At 46.6% G+C, this 19,967-nt stretch overlaps 1 protein-coding gene across 1 annotated transcript in view; it reads left to right on the forward strand.

The window, feature by feature from the left end:
* LOC135556545 (NUAK family SNF1-like kinase 1) overlaps positions 1–13,411 on the forward strand; it is a 36,253-nt gene extending 22,842 nt beyond the window's left edge. The window contains exons 6-7 of the mRNA XM_064989837.1: positions 7,946–8,078; positions 8,585–13,411. Of these exons, the coding sequence (XP_064845909.1) occupies positions 7,946–8,078; positions 8,585–9,669 (1,218 nt within the window). The 3' untranslated portion in view covers positions 9,670–13,411. The remainder of the gene's footprint in view (positions 1–7,945; positions 8,079–8,584) is intronic.
* The last annotated feature ends 6,556 nt before the right edge of the window (positions 13,412–19,967 follow it).

Genomic DNA, 19,967 nt, shown 5'->3' on the forward strand with positions numbered 1-19,967 from the left:
GAGATAGAGAAGGTTGGTGGTAGAGGGAGGGAGAGAGATAAAGAAGATTGGTGGTAGAGGGAGAGATAGAGAAGGTTGGTGGTAGAGGGAGGGAGAGGGATAGATAGAGAGGGTCAGTGGTAGAGGGAGGGAGTGAGATAGACAAGGTTGGTGGTACAGGGAGGGAGAGAGATGGAGAGGGTTTGTGGTGGAGGGAGGGAGTGGAGGGAAGGGAGGAGGTGTAACAGCATTGTTTCTGTCCTTCTACTCGCCCCAACCTGGGCTTGAACCAGGGACCCTCTGCATACATCGACAACAGTCACCTTCGAAGCATCGTTATCTATCGCTCCACAAAAGCCTTGCAGAGCAAGGGAAACAACTACTTCCAGGTATTCAGTTACTACTCCCAGCGACTTTCACATCCTTAGTGGAAGGCCACAGATGGTGGCTTGGCTCCCTTTTGAAGACTATAGTGCTGTTGTTGCTCATAGTATCCTGGCGCCGAAGATCATGGCTGACATTTTACGTTCTCCCAACCGATTGTGCTTTTTTTTTTTTTTTGCATTTTGTGTAAACGTATTTTTTAAATTACTGTGTACATAATGTTGCTGCTACCATTTCTTATGACCGAAAATAACTTTTGGACATCAGAAAAGCGATTACTCACCGTGGATTGGAAGAAATGTTTTCCTTTAACGAGTCCGAGGAGAAGTATATCCTGCTTTCACTGGAACAGGCCCAGATCGACGCCTTTTGAGTGAAGAAAAGAGGCCAGAAAAGGGGCTGCAGATCGGGCAGCCTTCTGAGAATCCGGAGGCTAGCGAGTAAACTCCCACTGCCATCCTTTCTTCTTGCAAACTTGCAATCATTGGAAAATAAAATTCATGACCTACAATTAAGATTATTCTACCAACGGGACATTAAAAACTGTAACATCTAACATCTTATGTTTCACCGAGATGTGGCTGAACGAAGATACAGACAATATAGAGCTAGTGGGATTTTCTATGCACTGGCAGAACAGACGCTACCTCTGGTGAGGTGAGGGTGTGTGTGTATTTGTCAATTACAGCTAGTGCGCGATGTCTAATATTAAAGACGTCTCGAGGTATTGCTCACCTGAGGTAGAGTACCTTATGATAAGCTGTAGACCACACTATCAACAAAGAGAGTTCTCATCTGTATTATTCGTAGCCGTCTATTTACCACCACAGAATGAAGCTGGCACTAAGACCGCTCTCAACCAACTCTATAAGGCCATAAGCAAAGAAAATGCTTTCCCTGGTGGCCAGGGAGTGTAATGCAAATTTTTACCAGCATGTCACATGTGCAACCAAAGGGGGAAAAAGAATCCTAGACCACCTTTAATCCACACACAGAGATGCATACAAAGCTCTCCCCCGCACTCCATTTGGCAAATCTGACCACAATACTATCCTCCTGATTCCTGCTTACAAGCAAAAACTAAAGCAGGAAGTACCAGTGACTCTCTCAATACGGAAGTGGCCAGATGACGGGGATGCTACACTACAGGACTGTTTTGCAAGCACAGACTGGAATATGTTCTGGGATTCATCCAGTGGCATTGAGGAGTACACCACCTCAGTCATCGGCTTCATCAATAAGTGCATCGATGATGTTGTCCCCACAGTGACTGTACGTACATATCCAAACCAGAAGCCATGGATTACAGGCAACATCCGCATCGAGCTAAATGCTTGAGCTGCCGTTTTCAGGGAGCGGGAGACTAATCCAAACGCTTATAAGAAATCCCGCTATGCCCTCAGACGAACCATCTAACAAGCAAAACATCAATACAGGATTAAGATTGATTCCTATTACACCGGCTCTGATGCTCATCGGATGTGGCAGGGCTTGAAAACTGTTACGGAAAGGGAAACTCAGACGCGAGCTTCCCAGTGACGCCAGCCTACCAGACGAGCTAAATGCCTTTTATGCTCGCTTCGAGGCAATTAACACTGAAGCATGCACGAGAGCACCAGCTGTCCTTGATGACTCTAATGCTTTCCTTTGATGACTCTAACATTCACATTCACAGCTGGGCCAGACGGATTACCAGGACGTGTTCTCAAAGCATGCACGGACCAACTGTCAAGTGTCTTCACTGACATTTTCAACCTCTCCCTGACCGAGTCTGTAATACCTACATGTTTCAAGCAGACCACCATAGTCCTTGTGCCCAAGGAAGTGAAGTTAACCTGCCTAAATGATTACTGCCCCGTGGCACTCACGTCGGTAGCCATGAAGTGCTTTGAAAGGCTGGTCATGGCTCACATCAACAGCATCCACCCGGACACCCTAGACTCACTCCAATTTGCATACTGCCCCAACAGATCAACAGATGAAGCCATCTCAATTGCACTCCACACTGCCCTTTCTCACCTGGACAAAAGGAACACCTATGACTACAGCTCAGCGTTCAACACCATAGTGCCCACGAAGCTCATCACTAAGCTAAGGACTGGGACTAAACACCTCCCTCTGCAACTGGATCCTGGACTTCCAGAAGGGACGCACCCAGGTGTTAAGAGTAGGCAACACCACATCTGCCACGCTGATCCTTAACACTGGGACCCTCAAGGGGTGTGTACTTAGTACCCTCCTGTATTCCCTGTTCACCCACGACTGCGTAGCCAAACACGACTCCAACACCATCATTAAGTTTGCTGACAACACAACAGTGGTAGGCCTGATCACCGACAAATATGAGACGGCCTGTAGGGAGGAGGTCAGAGAACTGGCAGTGTGGTGCCAGGACAACAACATCTCCCTCAATGTGAGCAGGACAAAGGAGCGGATCGTGGACTACAGGAAAAGGCGTGCCGAACTAGCCCCCATTAACATTGACGGGGCTGTAGTGTGGCGGGTTGAGAATTTCAACTTCGTTGGTGTCCACATCACCAACAAACTATCATAGTCCAAACATACCAAGACAGTCGTGAAGAGGGCATGGACCACCAGATCCTCAAATGGTTTTACAGCTGCACCATCGAGAGCATCCTGACCGGTTGCATCACCGCCTGGTATGGCAACTGCTCGGCATCTGACCATATGGCGCTACAGAGGGTAGTGCGAACGGCCCAGTACATCACTGGGGCCAAGCTTCCTGCCATCCAGGACCTATATAATAGGCGGTGTCAGAGGAAAGCACATAAAATGGTCAGAGATTCCAGTCAGCCAAGTTATAGACTGTTTTCTCTGCTACCGCATGGGAAACGGTACCGGAGCACCAAGTCTAGGACCAAAAGGCAGCTTTTACCCCAAAGCCATAAAGCCATAAGACTGCTGAACATTTTATAAAATCACCACAGGACAATTTACATTGACGATCCCATCTCTTTTGTACCCTGCTGCTACTCGCTGTTTGTTTGTTATCTATGCATTGTCACTTCACCCCCACCTACATGTACAGATAACCTCAACTGGCCTGTACCCCCGCACACTGACTCGGTTCTGGTGTCCCCTGTATATAGCCTCGTTATTGTTATTGTGTTACTTTTTATTACTACTTTTTTTATTTTAGTCTACTTGGTAAACTCGTCTACTGTTGGTTAAGTGCTTGTAAGTAAGCATTTCACGGTAAAGTCTACACTTGTTGTATTCGGTGCATGTGACAAATGAAGTTTGATTTGAATTGAATATGAATTACACAGACAGGATCAGCAACTTCACTTCCAAGGATGGGTGGGATTGAGAAATTGTTTGGTTAAGACAAAGGGAGAGAGAATGTGACAAAACATCACCAAAACTATTTATTGACTTATTTGAAAGTAATTTTTTATGCGTTTTCCAAATTGCAAGAAAACCTGTGCATTATAAAGCAAAGTAAAAGTCGTATTTTTAGACTGAAATGTCCAACGATTCAATTTAGATAATTCACTGTCATTTTCTTCAGTGTGCTAAAAAAAACAACTGTAATGAAAATTACAGAATCCAGTTGGGGAAAAGCCGCAAATTACAGCTAACACTGGAAACAAAAACAGAACACAACAATGGCATTCACCCCGTCTCGCCCTCCCTGCAGCCCTGCCAGTCGACCAATCACAGAGGAGCGCTCTCAGTCATTGAACCAATGACAGAGCGGCTCCAGTGTGAGACATTCCTAGCATGGGCCCTAAAGGAAGTCCAGTCTGCCCAATCGCAGACCCCAGTCCCAGAGCTCAGTCCCAGACATGGGCTGGCTATATTCCCCTGACCATCGACAAGCAGCCACATTCCTCCAGAAGTCTTGTCCTCCTCTTCCAAAGCCTGACGTCTGGCTAATCAGTGACCGGCATTGTGTCTCCTGAGATCTGTCAGGGCCTCACAGCTCTGCCACCTCTGCTGAATTCATTACACCCCTCTGTCCCCCCTGCTGCCCCCTCCATTCCCCAGACACTGGTCTTGCATAACCCATTTACTGAGACAGTCAAATTGCATTAGATTAGTTGTCACAAAGCGCAGGTTGACACATAAAGAAAGACAGAGGGGGAAATAGAGTTCTATGTTCATGGAAAAAAAACTGACACACTCCAGACTCTGGTTCTATGGCTGAGAGGATGTAAGTGGAAATCAGGGCTTAGAGCACAGCCCATTATCAGCCTGAAAACGTCATCCTGGCATATTTTTGCAAAAAGGTCAAATGTCACAGCAGCTGATGTTTTTCTTAATACATTGCAGTCAAGGGGAAAATATGTGTCACAGGGTTGATGTTTTTCTCAATACATAGCCATCAAAGGGAAAAGATGAGCTTTAACCAATTTAATCGTATGTCAATAAATTGCAGTCAATGGGAAAACATGAGTGTCACAGGGTTGAGACCGAAGTGAATAAATTGCTTTCAATGGGGGAAGACCTTCATCACAATTTTGGAGATATAAGGAAGGAATCACAGGCATGACACCTCCCTCGCTCTGTTAAGGCTGTGTAAGGCAGGAGAGCAGAGTAGAGTAAACAGGCACACTTTTATTCCAGTCAAAAAATAGTCACAACATGACAACTAAGTGCCCAAAAAACACGGAACATGAATACAAAAGTATAGCGCGTGAACATATACCATTCACAATAAACAATTACACACAAAGACATGGAAGGGAACAGAGGACTAAGTACAGGCAGTGTGATTATGGAATGAAACCAGGTGTGTATGAAACAAGACAAAACAAATGGATATATGAGAAATGGTACGGCGATGGCTCTCTCCCTCCCTCCCTCTCTCTCTTTCTCCCTTCTTCACCTTCCCTTACTCTCCCCTTCTCCCCTCTCCATTCTATGTCCCTATCCCCCTTCTATACTATTTATCTTACTTCTCTCTACCTCCTTTTTCTCCTACCTCCATGACTCTCAACTTTCCCACCTCCACAGACAGGATATTGATGATATGCATCAAGGTTATTGGCACATACTAAATCTATACATTGCAGTCAAGGCAAAAACATTGGTGATAAAGCTACAATGGGTAAATTGGTGAAAGACACGGGCAGACGGACGGATAGCCCTCCACTTCCTGGCTCTTGGAGTTAGGGTTGAGCTGGGAGTTGATATGAAGCTAGGGTTAGGGCCTCAACCCTAGACATAATCCAAACCTGAATCCAATTAACAATGATTTAATTTGCCCCTCCCTCCACTACGTTGCAGAAAGGTAGGCCTCGAAGCCTGACCTAAAGTTAGTGTGCTTTTGAGTGACATCAACAGAACAAACTAAATGTATGGAATCGTTCAACAGACGCTTTAGATGAACCCAAACCTACATCTGACCATGAGAAATGAACTCTTCACAGTGAAAACTTGGTCCCACAGAGAACAAGGCCTTTCTTCCATAGAAAAGCATTACCTACAGCCCTCTATTAACCATGATGCCCCTGTTGACTGTGATTGATCTAGCTATCCATCCTTGCACTGTCACTCCCTGACCTTAGAGAGACGTTTTATTTCTCTATTTGTTTAGGTCAGGGTGTGATTTGAGTGGGCATTCTAGTTGTTCTATTTCTTTGTTGGCCGGGTATGGTTCCCAATCAGAGTCTATCGTTGTCTCTGATTGGGGATCATACTTAGGCAGCCTTTTTTCCACCTTTATTTGTGGGATCTTGTTTGAGTGTAGTTGCTTTCTGCACTGCATGTAGCTTTACATTCGTTTTTTTGTTGTATTTGACGTTTTTTTTCGGTGTCATTTAAATAAAAGTAAAATGTACTCCTACCACCCTGCTCCTTGGTCTAATCCATCTCTAAACGATCGTGACATGCACACAACCAAGAGTGACCTTTTAGGGATGCCCTCGGTTGAGGTTCAGTTTCCTGTGGAAACAGGAAGAGTCTTAATTAAAGGGATACTTTGGGATTTTGGCAGAGACATAAAATTGTATCCACAAGTTCATCGGACTCTGGGGAAGTAGATAAGGAGCCTCATTGTCAAAATCCTGAAGTAACCCTTTAATCCTCAACATGGTCCTTCATTCTCTCGCTGCAGTTACACAAATACATTGTCTTCCATCCTCTCTGTAGAACGGTCAATTGTTAACATAAAGACATGAAACTCAAGGCATTGTTAAAGAGTCTCTCCGTACATTGAATTTCAGCTTCCTGCTATTACAGGAAGTGACTTAATTGGGGGTCATTGGGGCCGTTTCGAAGGGTTAAAAAGGTTTAATCTTCCCAAATGTTACATATTTGTGACCGGGGAACAGTCATGACCCGGCATATGAAATTTGAAGTCTATTGACCCAAGAGCATTTTTTTAAACCTCCATTGGACACAATTGTCTTGTTATTAATTCTTAATTGAATTTTGAAGAGGATATTGGTAAATTTAAAAAAAAAACTTTTTAAACTGTCTGTCTGCCTGCCTTTCTGTCTCTGTCTGCCTGTCTATATGTCAACCTGTATGTCATCTGTCTGTCTGTCTGCCTGTCTGCCTGTCTGTCTGTCTGTCTGTCTGTCTGTCTGTCTGTCTGTCTGTCTGTCTGTCTGTCTGTCTGTCTGTCTGTCTACTTGCCTGTTTGTGTCCGTTTGTCTGTCTGCCTCTGTCTCTCAGCCTATCTGAGTGAATGGAGGGGGAGGTGGGAGAGAGAAGAGAGGGAATGAGGGAGGGGGAGAGAGGGGAGAGAGAGTCAACAGACATATAGAGGTGGGGGAGAGAGAATTGGGGGAGGGAGGGAGGGAGGGAGGGGGAGAAAGGGGAGAGAGTAGAGAGAGAGTCAACAGACAGACAGAGGTGGGTGAGAGGAGGGAGATAGAAGAGGGAAAGGGAGAGAGAGAGAGATGAGAGGAAAGAGACACAGGGAAAGGAGGGAGAGGGAATGGAGGGAGAGGGAAGGGGAGATAAAGAGGGAGAGGGTGGAGGAGGGGAGGGAGGGAGGAAAAGTAGGTTGGAGAGGGAATGGAGGGGGAGGAGGGAGGGAGAGAGAGCGAAGGAGAGAGAGACTCATCTTTTCAAATTGACTGCAATGTGTTGAGAAAAATATCAGATTACCGTAACCTTTTGTCTTTTTGCAAAAATGTGCCAAAATGAAGATTTCCTATGATATTATGTAGTAGAGCAATATGGTACACTCTTAGAAAAAAAGTGCTATCTAGAACTTTAAAAGTTTCTTCGGCTTTCCACATAGGAGAACCCTTTGAAGAACCCTTTTTGGTTGCAGGTAGAACCCTTTTGTGTTCCATGTAGAACCCTTTCTAGAGTGTATAGCTGTGCAGTGCTTACACTGTTTCAGCTGTCGCTACAACATATGTCGTTCCAGTTCAGATACAGTACGCTCCTTGTTAATGTTTTAATGATCTGTTGCTAACCCAGTAATGGCATTGAGCCTCATTTACCAGTTACTGGGAATTGGAAAAGGGAAATGAGAGATTCCAATTTTTTTCAACTACGTCTCCAGTGACGGATTTTACTGACTGATCTCTCACATTCAGTCTATCTGATTGTGATCCTGATCTGTGTAGTTACCCGTGTGTGTGTTTTGTTGTTATAGGTGGACAGCTGGGCTCTGGGGGTGCTCCTATACACCCTGGTCTATGGGACCATGCCGTTCGATGGAGGAGACCACAAGAACCTCATCCGCCAGATCAGCAACGGAGAGTACAGAGAGCCCACCCAGTCCTCAGGTACAGATCAAGACCCTCTACCTACAGTTTGAGACAGGGATACCTAATTACATTCCTCTGTGGGCCGATGTTTCCTTGAGCGGATGGTCGGGGGGGCGCAACATTATTATAAATCATTTGTACACTGCAAATTGAGTGCAAGAATCCCAAACAGAATCATTTCAAACCTTGATTACATTGGGATAACATATGCCTCTCTATTTATGCGTGGGAATACTTGGAAACAGAATCCCTCAATTAAAATCACTTTGAGCTGATTTTCTGGTGATTTTACAGTCTTTTATGTCCAACAACTATTATTTTCTTTGAAGATTTTTGCGGGATGCCTATTGGGAAACCCTGGTCTAAGATCTAGTTTCCCTCTACACACTAAATATAATGATTATTAGATAATAAATGCTCTGCAGCAAAACACAACAGTGAAGTTTAATCCAGCTCCTACATACCCCCTGTTGTGCTCAAATCCAGAATGTTAAACTATGCTCCCCTCCTGTTTCCCCTCCCAGATGCCCGTGGTCTGATCCGCTGGATGTTGATGGTGAACCCAGAGCGGCGGGCAACGGTGGAAGACATCGCCAACCACTGGTGGGTCAACTGGGGCTGGAAGAGCAGCGTGTGCGACTGCGAGACCCAGCGGGACAATGGCACCTCCTCTCCCATGCTTGCCCGCTTCATTGACTGGCAGAACCGCACAGAGCCCTGGCCGGGTAAACCCACCGCCCTGCTGCCCCTGGTCCTCCGCCAGCGCCCCAAGAAGTCCAAGAAAGAGAACGAGGTGGGAGATGGGCCCCACGGTGGAGGGGAGGGGGAGAAGCCCGGGCTGAAGAGGCCCAAGGGGATCCTGAAGACCCGGCTGATGGAGAAGCAGCATTCGCCCAGCCTGGAGGAGGTGGAGCTGGGGAGTGGTGGAGCGATGATGGGCCTCAGGCCAGCCGAGGGAGAACCAGGCTGCTCTAGCCCCGACAGAGAGGAGGAAGAGGAGGAGCCCGCCCTGGCAGGGGGCTCGCCGGCCAAGATGGTGCCCACCCTTCCCAGGAAGGGCATCCTGAAGAACAACCAACAACGGGAATCAGGGTACTACTCCTCCCCGGAGCGCAGTGAGTCCTCCGAGCTGCTAGTGGGTGCCACCATGTCCCTGGTTGCTGCCTGCAGCTCCCCGCCCAGGAGAGTGGTGGGGAGGAAGGGCATCTTGAAGCGCAACGGGAAGTATTCCACCTACAGCGGCCCTCCCTCAGCTGGTGCTCTCGGGGACCCCTCCCAGGGCGACTCTGGCCTGTCCCGTAGCCAGAGCCGTCCATCTAGCATGGTGTTGGAGGATGGCGTCATATCCCCCAGGCTGTCCCCCGACTGGCCCCCCACCGCCCCCCACCGCCCCAACATCAGGGCTTGTGTGTCAGCCGAAAACCTGCTGCAGCTGGCCAGTTTCAAGGGCTTCCAGGCAGCCCCTCTGCTCCACGGGTCAAAGTTCAGCCGGACCCCCAGACTGCGGGGGTCCCCGGGGGACAATGGCAGCTTCTCCCTGCTGGGGGACCTGGACGACATGACTCAGGTGTACCAGCAAGCCCTGGACATCAGCAGCAACCTCACCTAGCCGAGGAGGGGATAGAGGAGGCAGCCAGGTGGCCAGGCTGAGGCTGTAACATCTGTCTCTGTTGGTGTGTGTGTGTCTGTGTGTACATGTATGTGTATGTCATTGACGACCAGTGACCCGTATGTTGCTGAGATAGCCTACCTAAACCTTTTGGAAGGTTATAGTTTTCTCACTGGGGTTCAAATCCTTGTTGGAAACTATATTATACACACACTCATACATACAATACATGACTGTTATGCACTTCTCAGGCCAAAGGACATTCAGTTAGCAGGGTTTTCAAACGACGTGAGTGGAGTAAATAAACAACTGGCATGAGAAAATGCCGCCCAGCCTTCCTCCTCCATCCGCCCGTAGACTTTGCTGTGTTCAAATGTTTACATGTTCAGCAAAAGGCAAGTTAGAATCACATACGCAGCAACCAGAAACTGGTTGGCTCTCGAAGCGAACCATGAATTGAGTTTGAGTTTACAAAAGCACCTTAAAACTCACACAGAGCACATGTTTTTGTGATCTTTTACTTCATGTAAAAAACAAACCAGGGTCTTGCTCCATAATAACTGACGATGTTAACTATTTATTAATATTTGCGTAGATTTGGTATGAATACAAAACTGATGGGTTCTGGCAGTACTGGAATAGTCCAAAGCTCAATGTCTCCAACCCTTTGTGTGGATTGTGGAACTGACATATATAATTGTTATGTTACCCAAGGAAGTGAAACATGTATACATGATCTATTAATATGGCTGCATATGTAAAAAATGTGGCTATGTATATCACCATAAAAGCGTATGTCCTATATATGAGCATATGATATTAAGGAATATGTAGGAAGTGCCTTTTAGGATCTAAATTAAATTATGTAAGTCATTTCCTGAAAGTGGAGTAGGATGGATGCAGGCCAACCTGTCACCATTTGTGCTATTTTGATTCTTATTCATGTGAATGTGGTGAGAGAGAGAGAGACCCAGGACCTTAATGGAACACACTGTGGTCTATTGCATTACATAGTCACAGGTCAGGGGTCACACAATGGCCTATAGCCTTACACAGCCACAGGTCAGGGGTCACACAATGGCCTATAGCCTTACACAGTCACAGGTCAGGGGTCACACAGACATTAAACAGCAGTTGAGATGAAACAGTCCCGTCTCCATCCCAAAATACACACTGTCAGGAACAAGAACCAAGCCCAGAGAGATGACAGAGTCTTAAACAACACAAGGCCTGGTCAGGCCAGCTCGAGGGGTCTGGAGCTGCTCACCTTAGAAGGTAGATAGCCCAGACACCCTCTCATAGGCCCGGAATGTTCCTGGCAAATAAACAGCCATGTCTGTGGTTGTTTTGTCTGTATGCCTGTCGTGCAGTGCTGGAGTTGCCTCTGCTGAGGCCTTCTCACTCAATTGGCATAACTTGGCTACAGAGTCCTACCAGCTGGAAATGGCAGAGAAACCCTACAAGTCGTGTACACAATGCTCAGGTTGTTATCTGTGGATATTGTTATAGCCTAGTTTAATTTGTTTAAACCATCCCCCTTCAACTCCACAAAGGGCTTAGTAGAAGGATTTGTTTCAGTGCTCTGATGACACTGCACATTCCACAGACAATGGCTGGAGACGTGTTGGTGCGGGAGATGTTATCCGCACCAGTCAGGTGGGTTCTGTGGTCTGTGCTGTCAGGTTTCCAGCTGTGTGTACAGGGCCATTTTGTCAAATAAGCACCATTAGCCAGCTATTGTTTTTATTAGAGGGAGGTATAGTGTAGTAGAGAGAAACATAATAATGGTAGAGAGTAGTAGAGATTTTAGAGGGAAACAAGTGTTTGAGTGAAAGAGAATGTTCTCAGTGAAGGTGAGATTTGTGAAGCCTTTCCTGTCGGAAAGGGTGAAAGAGTTGAGTTGCTGAGTTGAAGGAAACAGAGATGTAGACTAGAGAAAGTAACAGAGAAAGTGAGTTCTGAGTAGAAAGAAAGGAAATGGAAAGTGTTTTATTTAATGTTTTACCAAATATGAGAAGAAGCTTCATTGATGCAGGGGGTGAAATGGATTGGGTACTGTATGTGCCCCTGGAACCTTTATGATAGCTGGGAAACCCCATCTGAAAATTAATTTATTTTTGCAACAATAATAGCCTGACAGGCTTTTATTATGCTGTCACTTTTTTGTTAAGAGATTGTTTTAGGCCAAAAGCTAGAGGCTGGCAAAGCAACTTGTGTCATGGGCTGAGTGTGTTCTATGGAGTGTGTTTAGAATGGCCTTTTAAACTGGGATGGAGAGGGAGATCTGTGACTGATACATTGATTATACTGTATCATCAGAATATGTGTATGGAAAACCATAGCAACCCCCAAGCAACAGAATTAACATGTTGAATGATTTCAAAGGTCCGCTAGTGCAAAGTTCTGGTTATTGATTGAAACGACAGACCCGTTCTGTATTATATTGCATTTTATTGCCCTTTGTATTGCCTTTTATTGTCAACTGGATTTACAGTGATGAAATTATACTATGTTAGTATTTTGTTTTATTACGCTTCTGTTTTTGATTCTCCAAAATATAGAAACTTTATATTGCTTTATGTTATGGCAGAAAGTATTTCTTCCCTGAGTTTGGCCGTAAGAGATCAGGGGACTGATCTGATGTCAGTGAGATCTCAGTGTTTCCCCTGTTTTTGGTACACCTGAGGGGTCAGAGCAGCTGACCTGAGTTCAGCCATGTTGCCGAGTGTTTACCTGTGAACTTACATCAAATCAAGAGTCAACTTACTAATACAGCCTGGTGGCCCAACCCCAGAGAACAGGGCATTTAAACCTACCCCCTCCCAAAGAAAGAGGTGCCCATTGATAAACCCAAAGGGGAAATCCATGGGTTGTTATTATGACAGTAATCTTTCTAAAATGCTAACACATATTGGGCAACACAGAGATAAACACGTACATGTATGTGCCATCACATTGACAACCCCTTGTTTGATCCCAAAGAAGTAGTCAGAGTCCATCTGTACCAAAGCAAGGAGATCCGAAACGAAGGAATGACATCAGGAGAAAACAATGGAGAAAATCTGATTAAACTTTCTATCTGCCAAACTGGAAATAACTGGTGCATATACATTAGTTAGTAGCAGAAAGTCTAAGCATAGGAAAACTTGACTGGATATTGTTATTAAGACAGTAATAATAGTATTATTATGTTATTTAAGTATTATTTTTGTTGGCTATTGCCACGGTTATGATTTTGTTTTGGTATCAGTTGATGAACCTGGACCGCTAAGGTGGTTTAAGTGGCGTTGCTATCTTTTATGATCATGTTTAATTTTATGATAATGAGAATTATTATCAAGGTGTTTTTTATACTTGTATTTATTGGTGATAAAGCCATTTTCATTTGACGTATAAAGTTACTCTGTTCATGATTTGGCCTGCTTGTGGGTGTGTTGACTGCATAAATGGCCTGCTTGTGGGTGTGTTGACTGCATAAATGGCCTGCTTGTGGGTGTGTTGACTGCATAAATGGAGAGATATCATTGTTTCAATGCGTATAGCATTGAGGGAGTGAAGATGACATTTCATTGTGAAAGTGTTGGTCAATATAACATGGTCAAGTATACCAATCAGATTTCATCATATATGACTATGTCTTAAGAAATGTTCTTGGAAGGAACCAAACGTCATTGATCCCTCTACTTCAAACCATGCTTCTGTAGTACTGGACCAAGTCAAATAAATGGATCACGTTAAAGAAGTTGTTTCCTGTCTGACTTTGTGTATTCAGTGTTGTTCAGTTTCTGTCTTTCTTGCTTTTATTGGCATGTAACTCCTACTGTAATCTATTTTTGAGAATTGGAAAAATATCTCAGAGTCAGGAAATTGAGTAAGCGTGTCTGTCTGTCTTGGGGAGAAAGAATAGTCTGTTTTTGAGAGCAGAACAGAGACAAGCGGTTGGTAGTCAAGAGAGAACATTTCTGCTGTTAGGCTAATTTGATCCACATTTACTTTTAGGGGGAGTGGCTGGCTGATCTGGCCATAGGTAAGGAGTCTTTGGGGCTTCGGTGTTGATATGTGAGATGGCACACCTGCCACATGTTGTCCAGACCAGACAGGGCAAAAGGACCAGGAAGAGAAACTTGGTTTATCTACACTGATCTAGGAACCCCTAACCAAATCTCATTCTAGGTAGATAGATAGCTTTATTTCTAAACAGGGTATAATCTGTCACGTGAGATTATATCTACAGAAAGAGGTACTGTAGTTATTCCTCTCACATAGTTGAATTTATGTTTTGTGCCTCATACACTGTAGCCTTCGGTGCCCAGAAAACCGTGTAACAAAGTACAACATTCATTAAACAACACTATGAATCAGTCTTTTTAATATGGTTCTAGTTGTGGAGATTCCTGGTTTACCTAAAATGTGTTTGGGAAAGCCTCAGAGGGAAAATAAGAGGTGAATGAACAGAGTGAGCAGTTGAGGGGAAGACGGCTCATGATAATGGCTGAAACGGAGCAAATGGAATGGCATCAAACACATGGAAACCATTTGATACCATTCCACTCATTCCGCTCAGCCATAAACACAAGCCCGTCCTCCCCAATTAAGGTTCCACCAACCTCCTGTGGCTTAGAGCCATCTTTACCTCAGTGCACTAAGAGCAATTTTCAGCCAATGGTTTCCGAAATGAACGGCAGGTCAGAACAGAGATAGGAAGTTACAAAAAACTGTAGCTGGGTACTTAGAGTACAAAGGAATAATACAGCATTGTGTAATACATTGGATGTCTGTCATCTATGTAAGAGAATGCAGGCAGTCAGTGATGGCATGGATTAAAACGGCAATTTTCAAATCAGGACTGCACACAGTAACTACACCCTTGACATGATATTGACCTGAGTTTCAAAGGGATTTTTTCCCCTTCTGGATTCTTCAGAAAAATCAGGTTAACTTTTTCACCCTCAAATAAAATGCAGCTGGCAAACTTTCTGAACTACTCCCCTCACTGTTTAGGTCAGCTTGTGAGTATCCAGACTCAAACCCCCATCCGGTCCTTTACTTTGACCCTGAGTCTGCCTCGGAGAGATGGAAGTTGGCACACTAACTACACATTAGGGGCTTGATCCTACTTCAGCTTGCCTTGGAGGGTCCACTCTAAAGAGGCCACTGCTTTTCCCACTCTATTTAACTGAAATGTAAAGGACAAAAGACATCCCATAGAGAGGATTTTAGAATATAAAGAATCTATAATGTTTAATTAATACTTCAGTTAAGTTTACCAGTCTTTTGCTGAAGAAAAAGGGTTTTGAATGAGGTCAAGTGAGGAGCATTTCTACCTATAGAGCAAAAACAGCAGTTGAGATCTGGCATATCCAGATATGCCAATTGCCGCATTTGGCTGCTGTTGCAGGCAGCTGGCAGGAACATTGAGGGTTTAGGCTGGGTGTTGTAAACGGAGCTGCCCGTTCATGGCAGGAAAAATAAACACAGTGCAGTGCCTAGAGCAGGCCTGGGTACAGGGAAGCGTGTGTTCCTCAGATAGCTGACACATATTGTTTTAAAAGGAGCTAGGGGCTGTGAGTGAAGGCCTCTGTACATACACGCCGGTCACATTCAGATCTCCCCAGCACTCCTTTTCCTCTGAGCTGCTGTGATAACATTGTGAATGGAGGTGGAATAAGCCTCAATCCCTTTTCCATTCCCTCTGCTCTCCTCCTGTCCTCTCTCATCTTTTGTTCCCCCTATCCTGCACTCGTCCCGCTCCCTCCCTGGCTCTCCTGGCCAGAGGACTATTTTTAGTGACGGCGCTGCTATTCTGGAATTTGATGCTGACTGGCTGCTGCTGGATGTCTGGGCGGCGATCTCTTCAGGAATGTCTGGCCTGCTCTCAAACCACTACAGAGCCGCAGCGCAGGGCGGACGGCCCGGGGCTCTGATTACAGACCCTCGCTCTGCTCTGCTCGCCTTCTCTTTCCTCTCCACCAGTGCAGAGCTACAGACCCAGAAGAAAATAAAAGGAGAAGTGCATATGTGTCTATTTTTCTGTCTCTGGATCCAATGTTTGTATGTTTTTGAGGAAACTCATGCTTGTATGATTTCATTTTGTTTATGATTGACTTCCGAAGAGGATGTGCCGCATGTGTATGTGTGTGTGTGTGTGTGTGTGTGTGTGTGCATGTGTGTGAGTGTGTGTGCGCGTGTGTGTGCGCGTGTGTATGTACACATGCGTGTGAGTGTGTGTGTGCGTGTGTGCGCGCGTGTGTGCGTGCGTGTGTGTGTGCCGTGTGTGTGTGGTCCATGAAAGAAAATAAGCAGCACTAATGTGACATTCTTCCTGTCTTGGATCAGCTTTTCTGTTTCAAAGAAAATTGTTTGCAGTGGAAGTAAAGACATCCAGCCCACCTGTTGTTCAGGATCGCTTAGATCCGCTGTAGCTCGTCTCTGTGCAGAGAGACACACTGTATGTCACTCAGCTACATCAATGGACCAAATGTCTTCCACGCGGCTAGTAAACCGTAGAGGAATATGCTCTACAATGCTGGGGAACTCTGCAAGAACAGTCAATGTAGAGCAGCATTGACTAATTGATTGACCAAACAGAACTGTTGTACATTTACATTTAAGTCATTTGGCAGACGCTCTTATCCAGAGCGACTTACAAATTGGTGAATTCACCTTATGACATCCAGTGGAACAGCCACTTTACAATAGTGCATCTAAATCATTTAAGGGGGGGGGTGAGAAGGATTACTTTATCCTATCCTAGGTATTCCTTAAAGAGGTGGGGTTTCAGGTGTCTCCGGAAGGTGGTGATTGACTCCGCTGTCCTGGCGTCGTGAGGGAGTTTGTTCCACCATTGGGGGGCCAGAGCAGCGAACAGTTTTGACTGGGCTGAGCGGGAACTGTACTTCCTCAATGGTAGGGAGGCGAGCAGGCCAGAGGTGGATGAACGCAGTGCCCTTGTTTGGGTGTAGGGCCTGATCAGAGCCTGGAGGTACTGCGGTGCCGTTCCCCTCACAGCTCCGTAGGCAAGCACCATGGTCTTGTAGTGGATGCGAGCTTCACCTGGAAGCCAGTGGAGAGAGCGGAGGAGCGGGGTGACGTGAGAGAACTTGGGAAGGTTGAACACCAGACGGGCTGCGGCGTTCTGGATGAGTTGTAGGTGTTTAATGGCACAGGCAGGGAGCCCAGCCAACAGCGAGTTGCAGTAATCCAGACGGGAGATGACAAGTGCCTGGATTAGGACCTGCGCCGCTTCCTGTGTGAGGCAGGGTTGTACTCTGCGGATGTTGTAGAGCATGAACCTACAGGAACGGGCCACAGCCTTGATGTTGGTTGAGAACGACAGGGTGTTGTCCAGGATCAAGCCAAGGTTCTTAGCGCTCTGGGAGGAGGACACAATGGAGTTGTCAACCGTGATGGCGAGATCATGGAACGGGCAGTCCTTCCCCGGGAGGAAGAGCAGCTCCGTCTTGCCGAGGTTCAGCTTGAGGTGGTGATCCGTCATCCACACTGATATGTCTGCCAGACATGCAGAGATGCGATTCGCCACCTGGTCATCAGAAGGGGGAAAGGAGAAGATTAATTGTGTGTCGTCTGCATAGCAATGATAGGAGAGACCATGTGAGGTTATGACAGAGCCAAGTGACTTGGTGTATAGCGAGAATAGGAGAGGGCCTAGAACAGAGCCCTGGGGGACACCAGTGGTGAGAGCGCGTGGTGAGGAGACAGATTCTCACCACGCCACCTGGTAGGAGCGACCTGTCAGGTAGGACGCAATCCAAGCGTGGGCCGCGCCGGAGATGCCCAACTCGGAGAGGGTGGAGAGGAGGATCTGATGGTTCACAGTATCGAAGGCAGCCGATAGGTCTAGAAGGATGAGAGCAGAGGAGAGAGAGTTAGCTTTAGCAGTGCGGAGCGCCTCCGTGATACAGAGAAGAGCAGTCTCAGTTGAATGACTAGTCTTGAAACCTGACTGATTTGGATCAAGAAGGTCATTCTGAGAGAGATAGCGGGAGAGCTGGCCAAGGACGGCACGAGTTTTGGAGAGAAAAGAAAGAAGGGATACTGGTCTGTAGTTGTTGACATCGGAGGGATCGAGTGTAGGTTTTTTCAGAAGGGGTGCAACTCTCGCTCTCTTGAAGACGGAAGGGACGTAGCCAGCGGTCAGGGATGAGTTGATGAGCGAGGTGAGGTAAGGGAGAAGGTCTCCGGAAATGGTCTGGAGAAGAGAGGAGGGGATAGGGTCAAGCGGGCAGGTTGTTGGGCGGCCGGCCGTCACAAGAAGCGAGATTTCATCTGGAGAGAGAGGGGAGAAAGAGGTCAGAGCACAGGGTAGGGCAGTGTGAGCAGTAGCAGCGGTGTCGTTTGACTTAGCAAACGAGGATCGGATGTCGTCGACCTTCTTTTCAAAATGGTTGACGAAGTCATCTGCAGAGAGGGAGGAGGGGGGAGGGGGAGGAGGATTCAGGAGGGAGGAGAAGGTGGCAAAGAGCTTCCTAGGGTTAGAGGCAGATGCTTGGAATTTAGAGTGGTAGAAAGTGGCTTTAGCAGCAGAGACAGAGGAGGAAAATGTAGAGAGGAGGGAGTGAAAGGATGCCAGGTCCGCAGGGAGGCGAGTTTTCCTCCATTTCCGCTCGGCTGCCCGGAGCCCTGTTCTGTGAGCTCGCAATGAGTCGTCGAGCCACGGAGCGGGAGGGGAGGACCGAGCCGGCCTGGAGGATAGGGGACATAGAGAGTCAAAGGATGCAGAAAGGGAAGAGAGGAGGGTTGAGGAGGCAGAATCAGGAGATAGGTTGGAGAAGGTTTGAGCAGAGGGAATAGATGATAGGATGGAAGAGGAGAGAATAGCGGGGGAGAGAGAGCGAAGGTTGGGACGGCGCGATACCATCCGAGTAGGGGCAGTGTGGGAAGTGTTGGATGAGAGCGAGAGGGAAAAGGATACAAGGTAGTGGTCGGAGACTTGGAGGGGAGTTGCAATGAGGTTAGTGGAAGAACAGCATCTAGTAAAGATGAGGTCGAGCGTATTGCCTGCCTTGTGAGTAGGGGGGGAAGGTGAGAGGGTGAGGTCAAAAGAGGAGAGGAGTGGAAAGAAGGAGGCGGAGAGGAATGAGTCAAAGGTAGACGTGGGGAGGTTAAAGTCGCCCAGGACTGTGAGAGGTGAGCCGTCCTCAGGAAAGGAGCTTATCAAGGCATCAAGCTCATTGATGAACTCTCCGAGGGAACCTGGAGGGCGATAAATGATAAGGATGTTAAGCTTGAAAGGGCTGGTAACTGTGACAGCATGGAATTCAAAGGAGGCGATAGACAGATGGGTAAGGGGAGAAAGAGAGAATGACCACTTGGGAGAGATGAGGATCCCGGTGCCACCACCCCGCTGACCAGAAGCTCTCGGGGTGTGCGAGAACACGTGGGCGGACGAAGAGAGAGCAGTAGGAGTAGCAGTGTTATCTGTGGTGATCCATGTTTCCGTCAGTGCCAAGAAGTCGAGGGACTGGAGGGAGGCATAGGCTGAGATGAACTCTGCCTTGTTGGCCGCAGATCGGCAGTTCCAGAGGCTACCGGAGACCTGGAACTCCACGTGGGTCGTGCGCGCTAGGACCACCAGATTAGGGTGGCCGCGGCCACGCGGTGTGGAGCGTTTGTATGGTCTGTGCAGAGAGGAGAGAACAGGGATAGATAGACACATAGTTGACAGGCTACAGAAGAGGCTACGCTAATGCAAAGGAGATTGGAATGACAAGTGGACTACACGTCTCGAATGTTCAGAAAGTTAAGCTTACGTAGCAAGAATCTTATTGACTAAAATGATTGAAATGATACAGTACTGCTGGAGTAGGCTAGCTGGCATGGGCTGCGTTGTTGACTTTGTAGGCTAGCTGGCAGTGGCTGCGTTGTTGACACTACACTAATCAAGTCGTTCCGTTGAGTGTAATAGTTTCTACAGTGCTATTCGGGGGCTAGCTGGCTAGCTAGCAGTGTTGATTACGTTACGTTACGTTGTGTACAGTATGTCAGTTGTTTGAAGGGAACTTTGCAAGAAACATAAATATACAGCAGTCGATTGAAGTCAATTGGTTGAATTGTCAAATAGCGCAAATTCAACGTGAAATCAAAAAAATATGTCACCATGTCTTTGGATTTAGGTTAAAAGTTGGGTGAAAAATTGACAAAATTCCCTGATTACCTTTTTCAAATACAATACGCTTTCCACATTGATTCAACATAATCATACAGAACGATTTGGTTGAAATGACGTGGAAACCATGCTGATTCAACCAGTTTTTGCCCAGTGGGGAGTTTCAACATGA

Source organism: Oncorhynchus masou, chromosome 15, assembly GCF_036934945.1.
Source record: "Oncorhynchus masou masou isolate Uvic2021 chromosome 15, UVic_Omas_1.1, whole genome shotgun sequence".
In the NCBI taxonomy this organism is placed as follows: domain Eukaryota; kingdom Metazoa; phylum Chordata; class Actinopteri; order Salmoniformes; family Salmonidae; genus Oncorhynchus; species Oncorhynchus masou.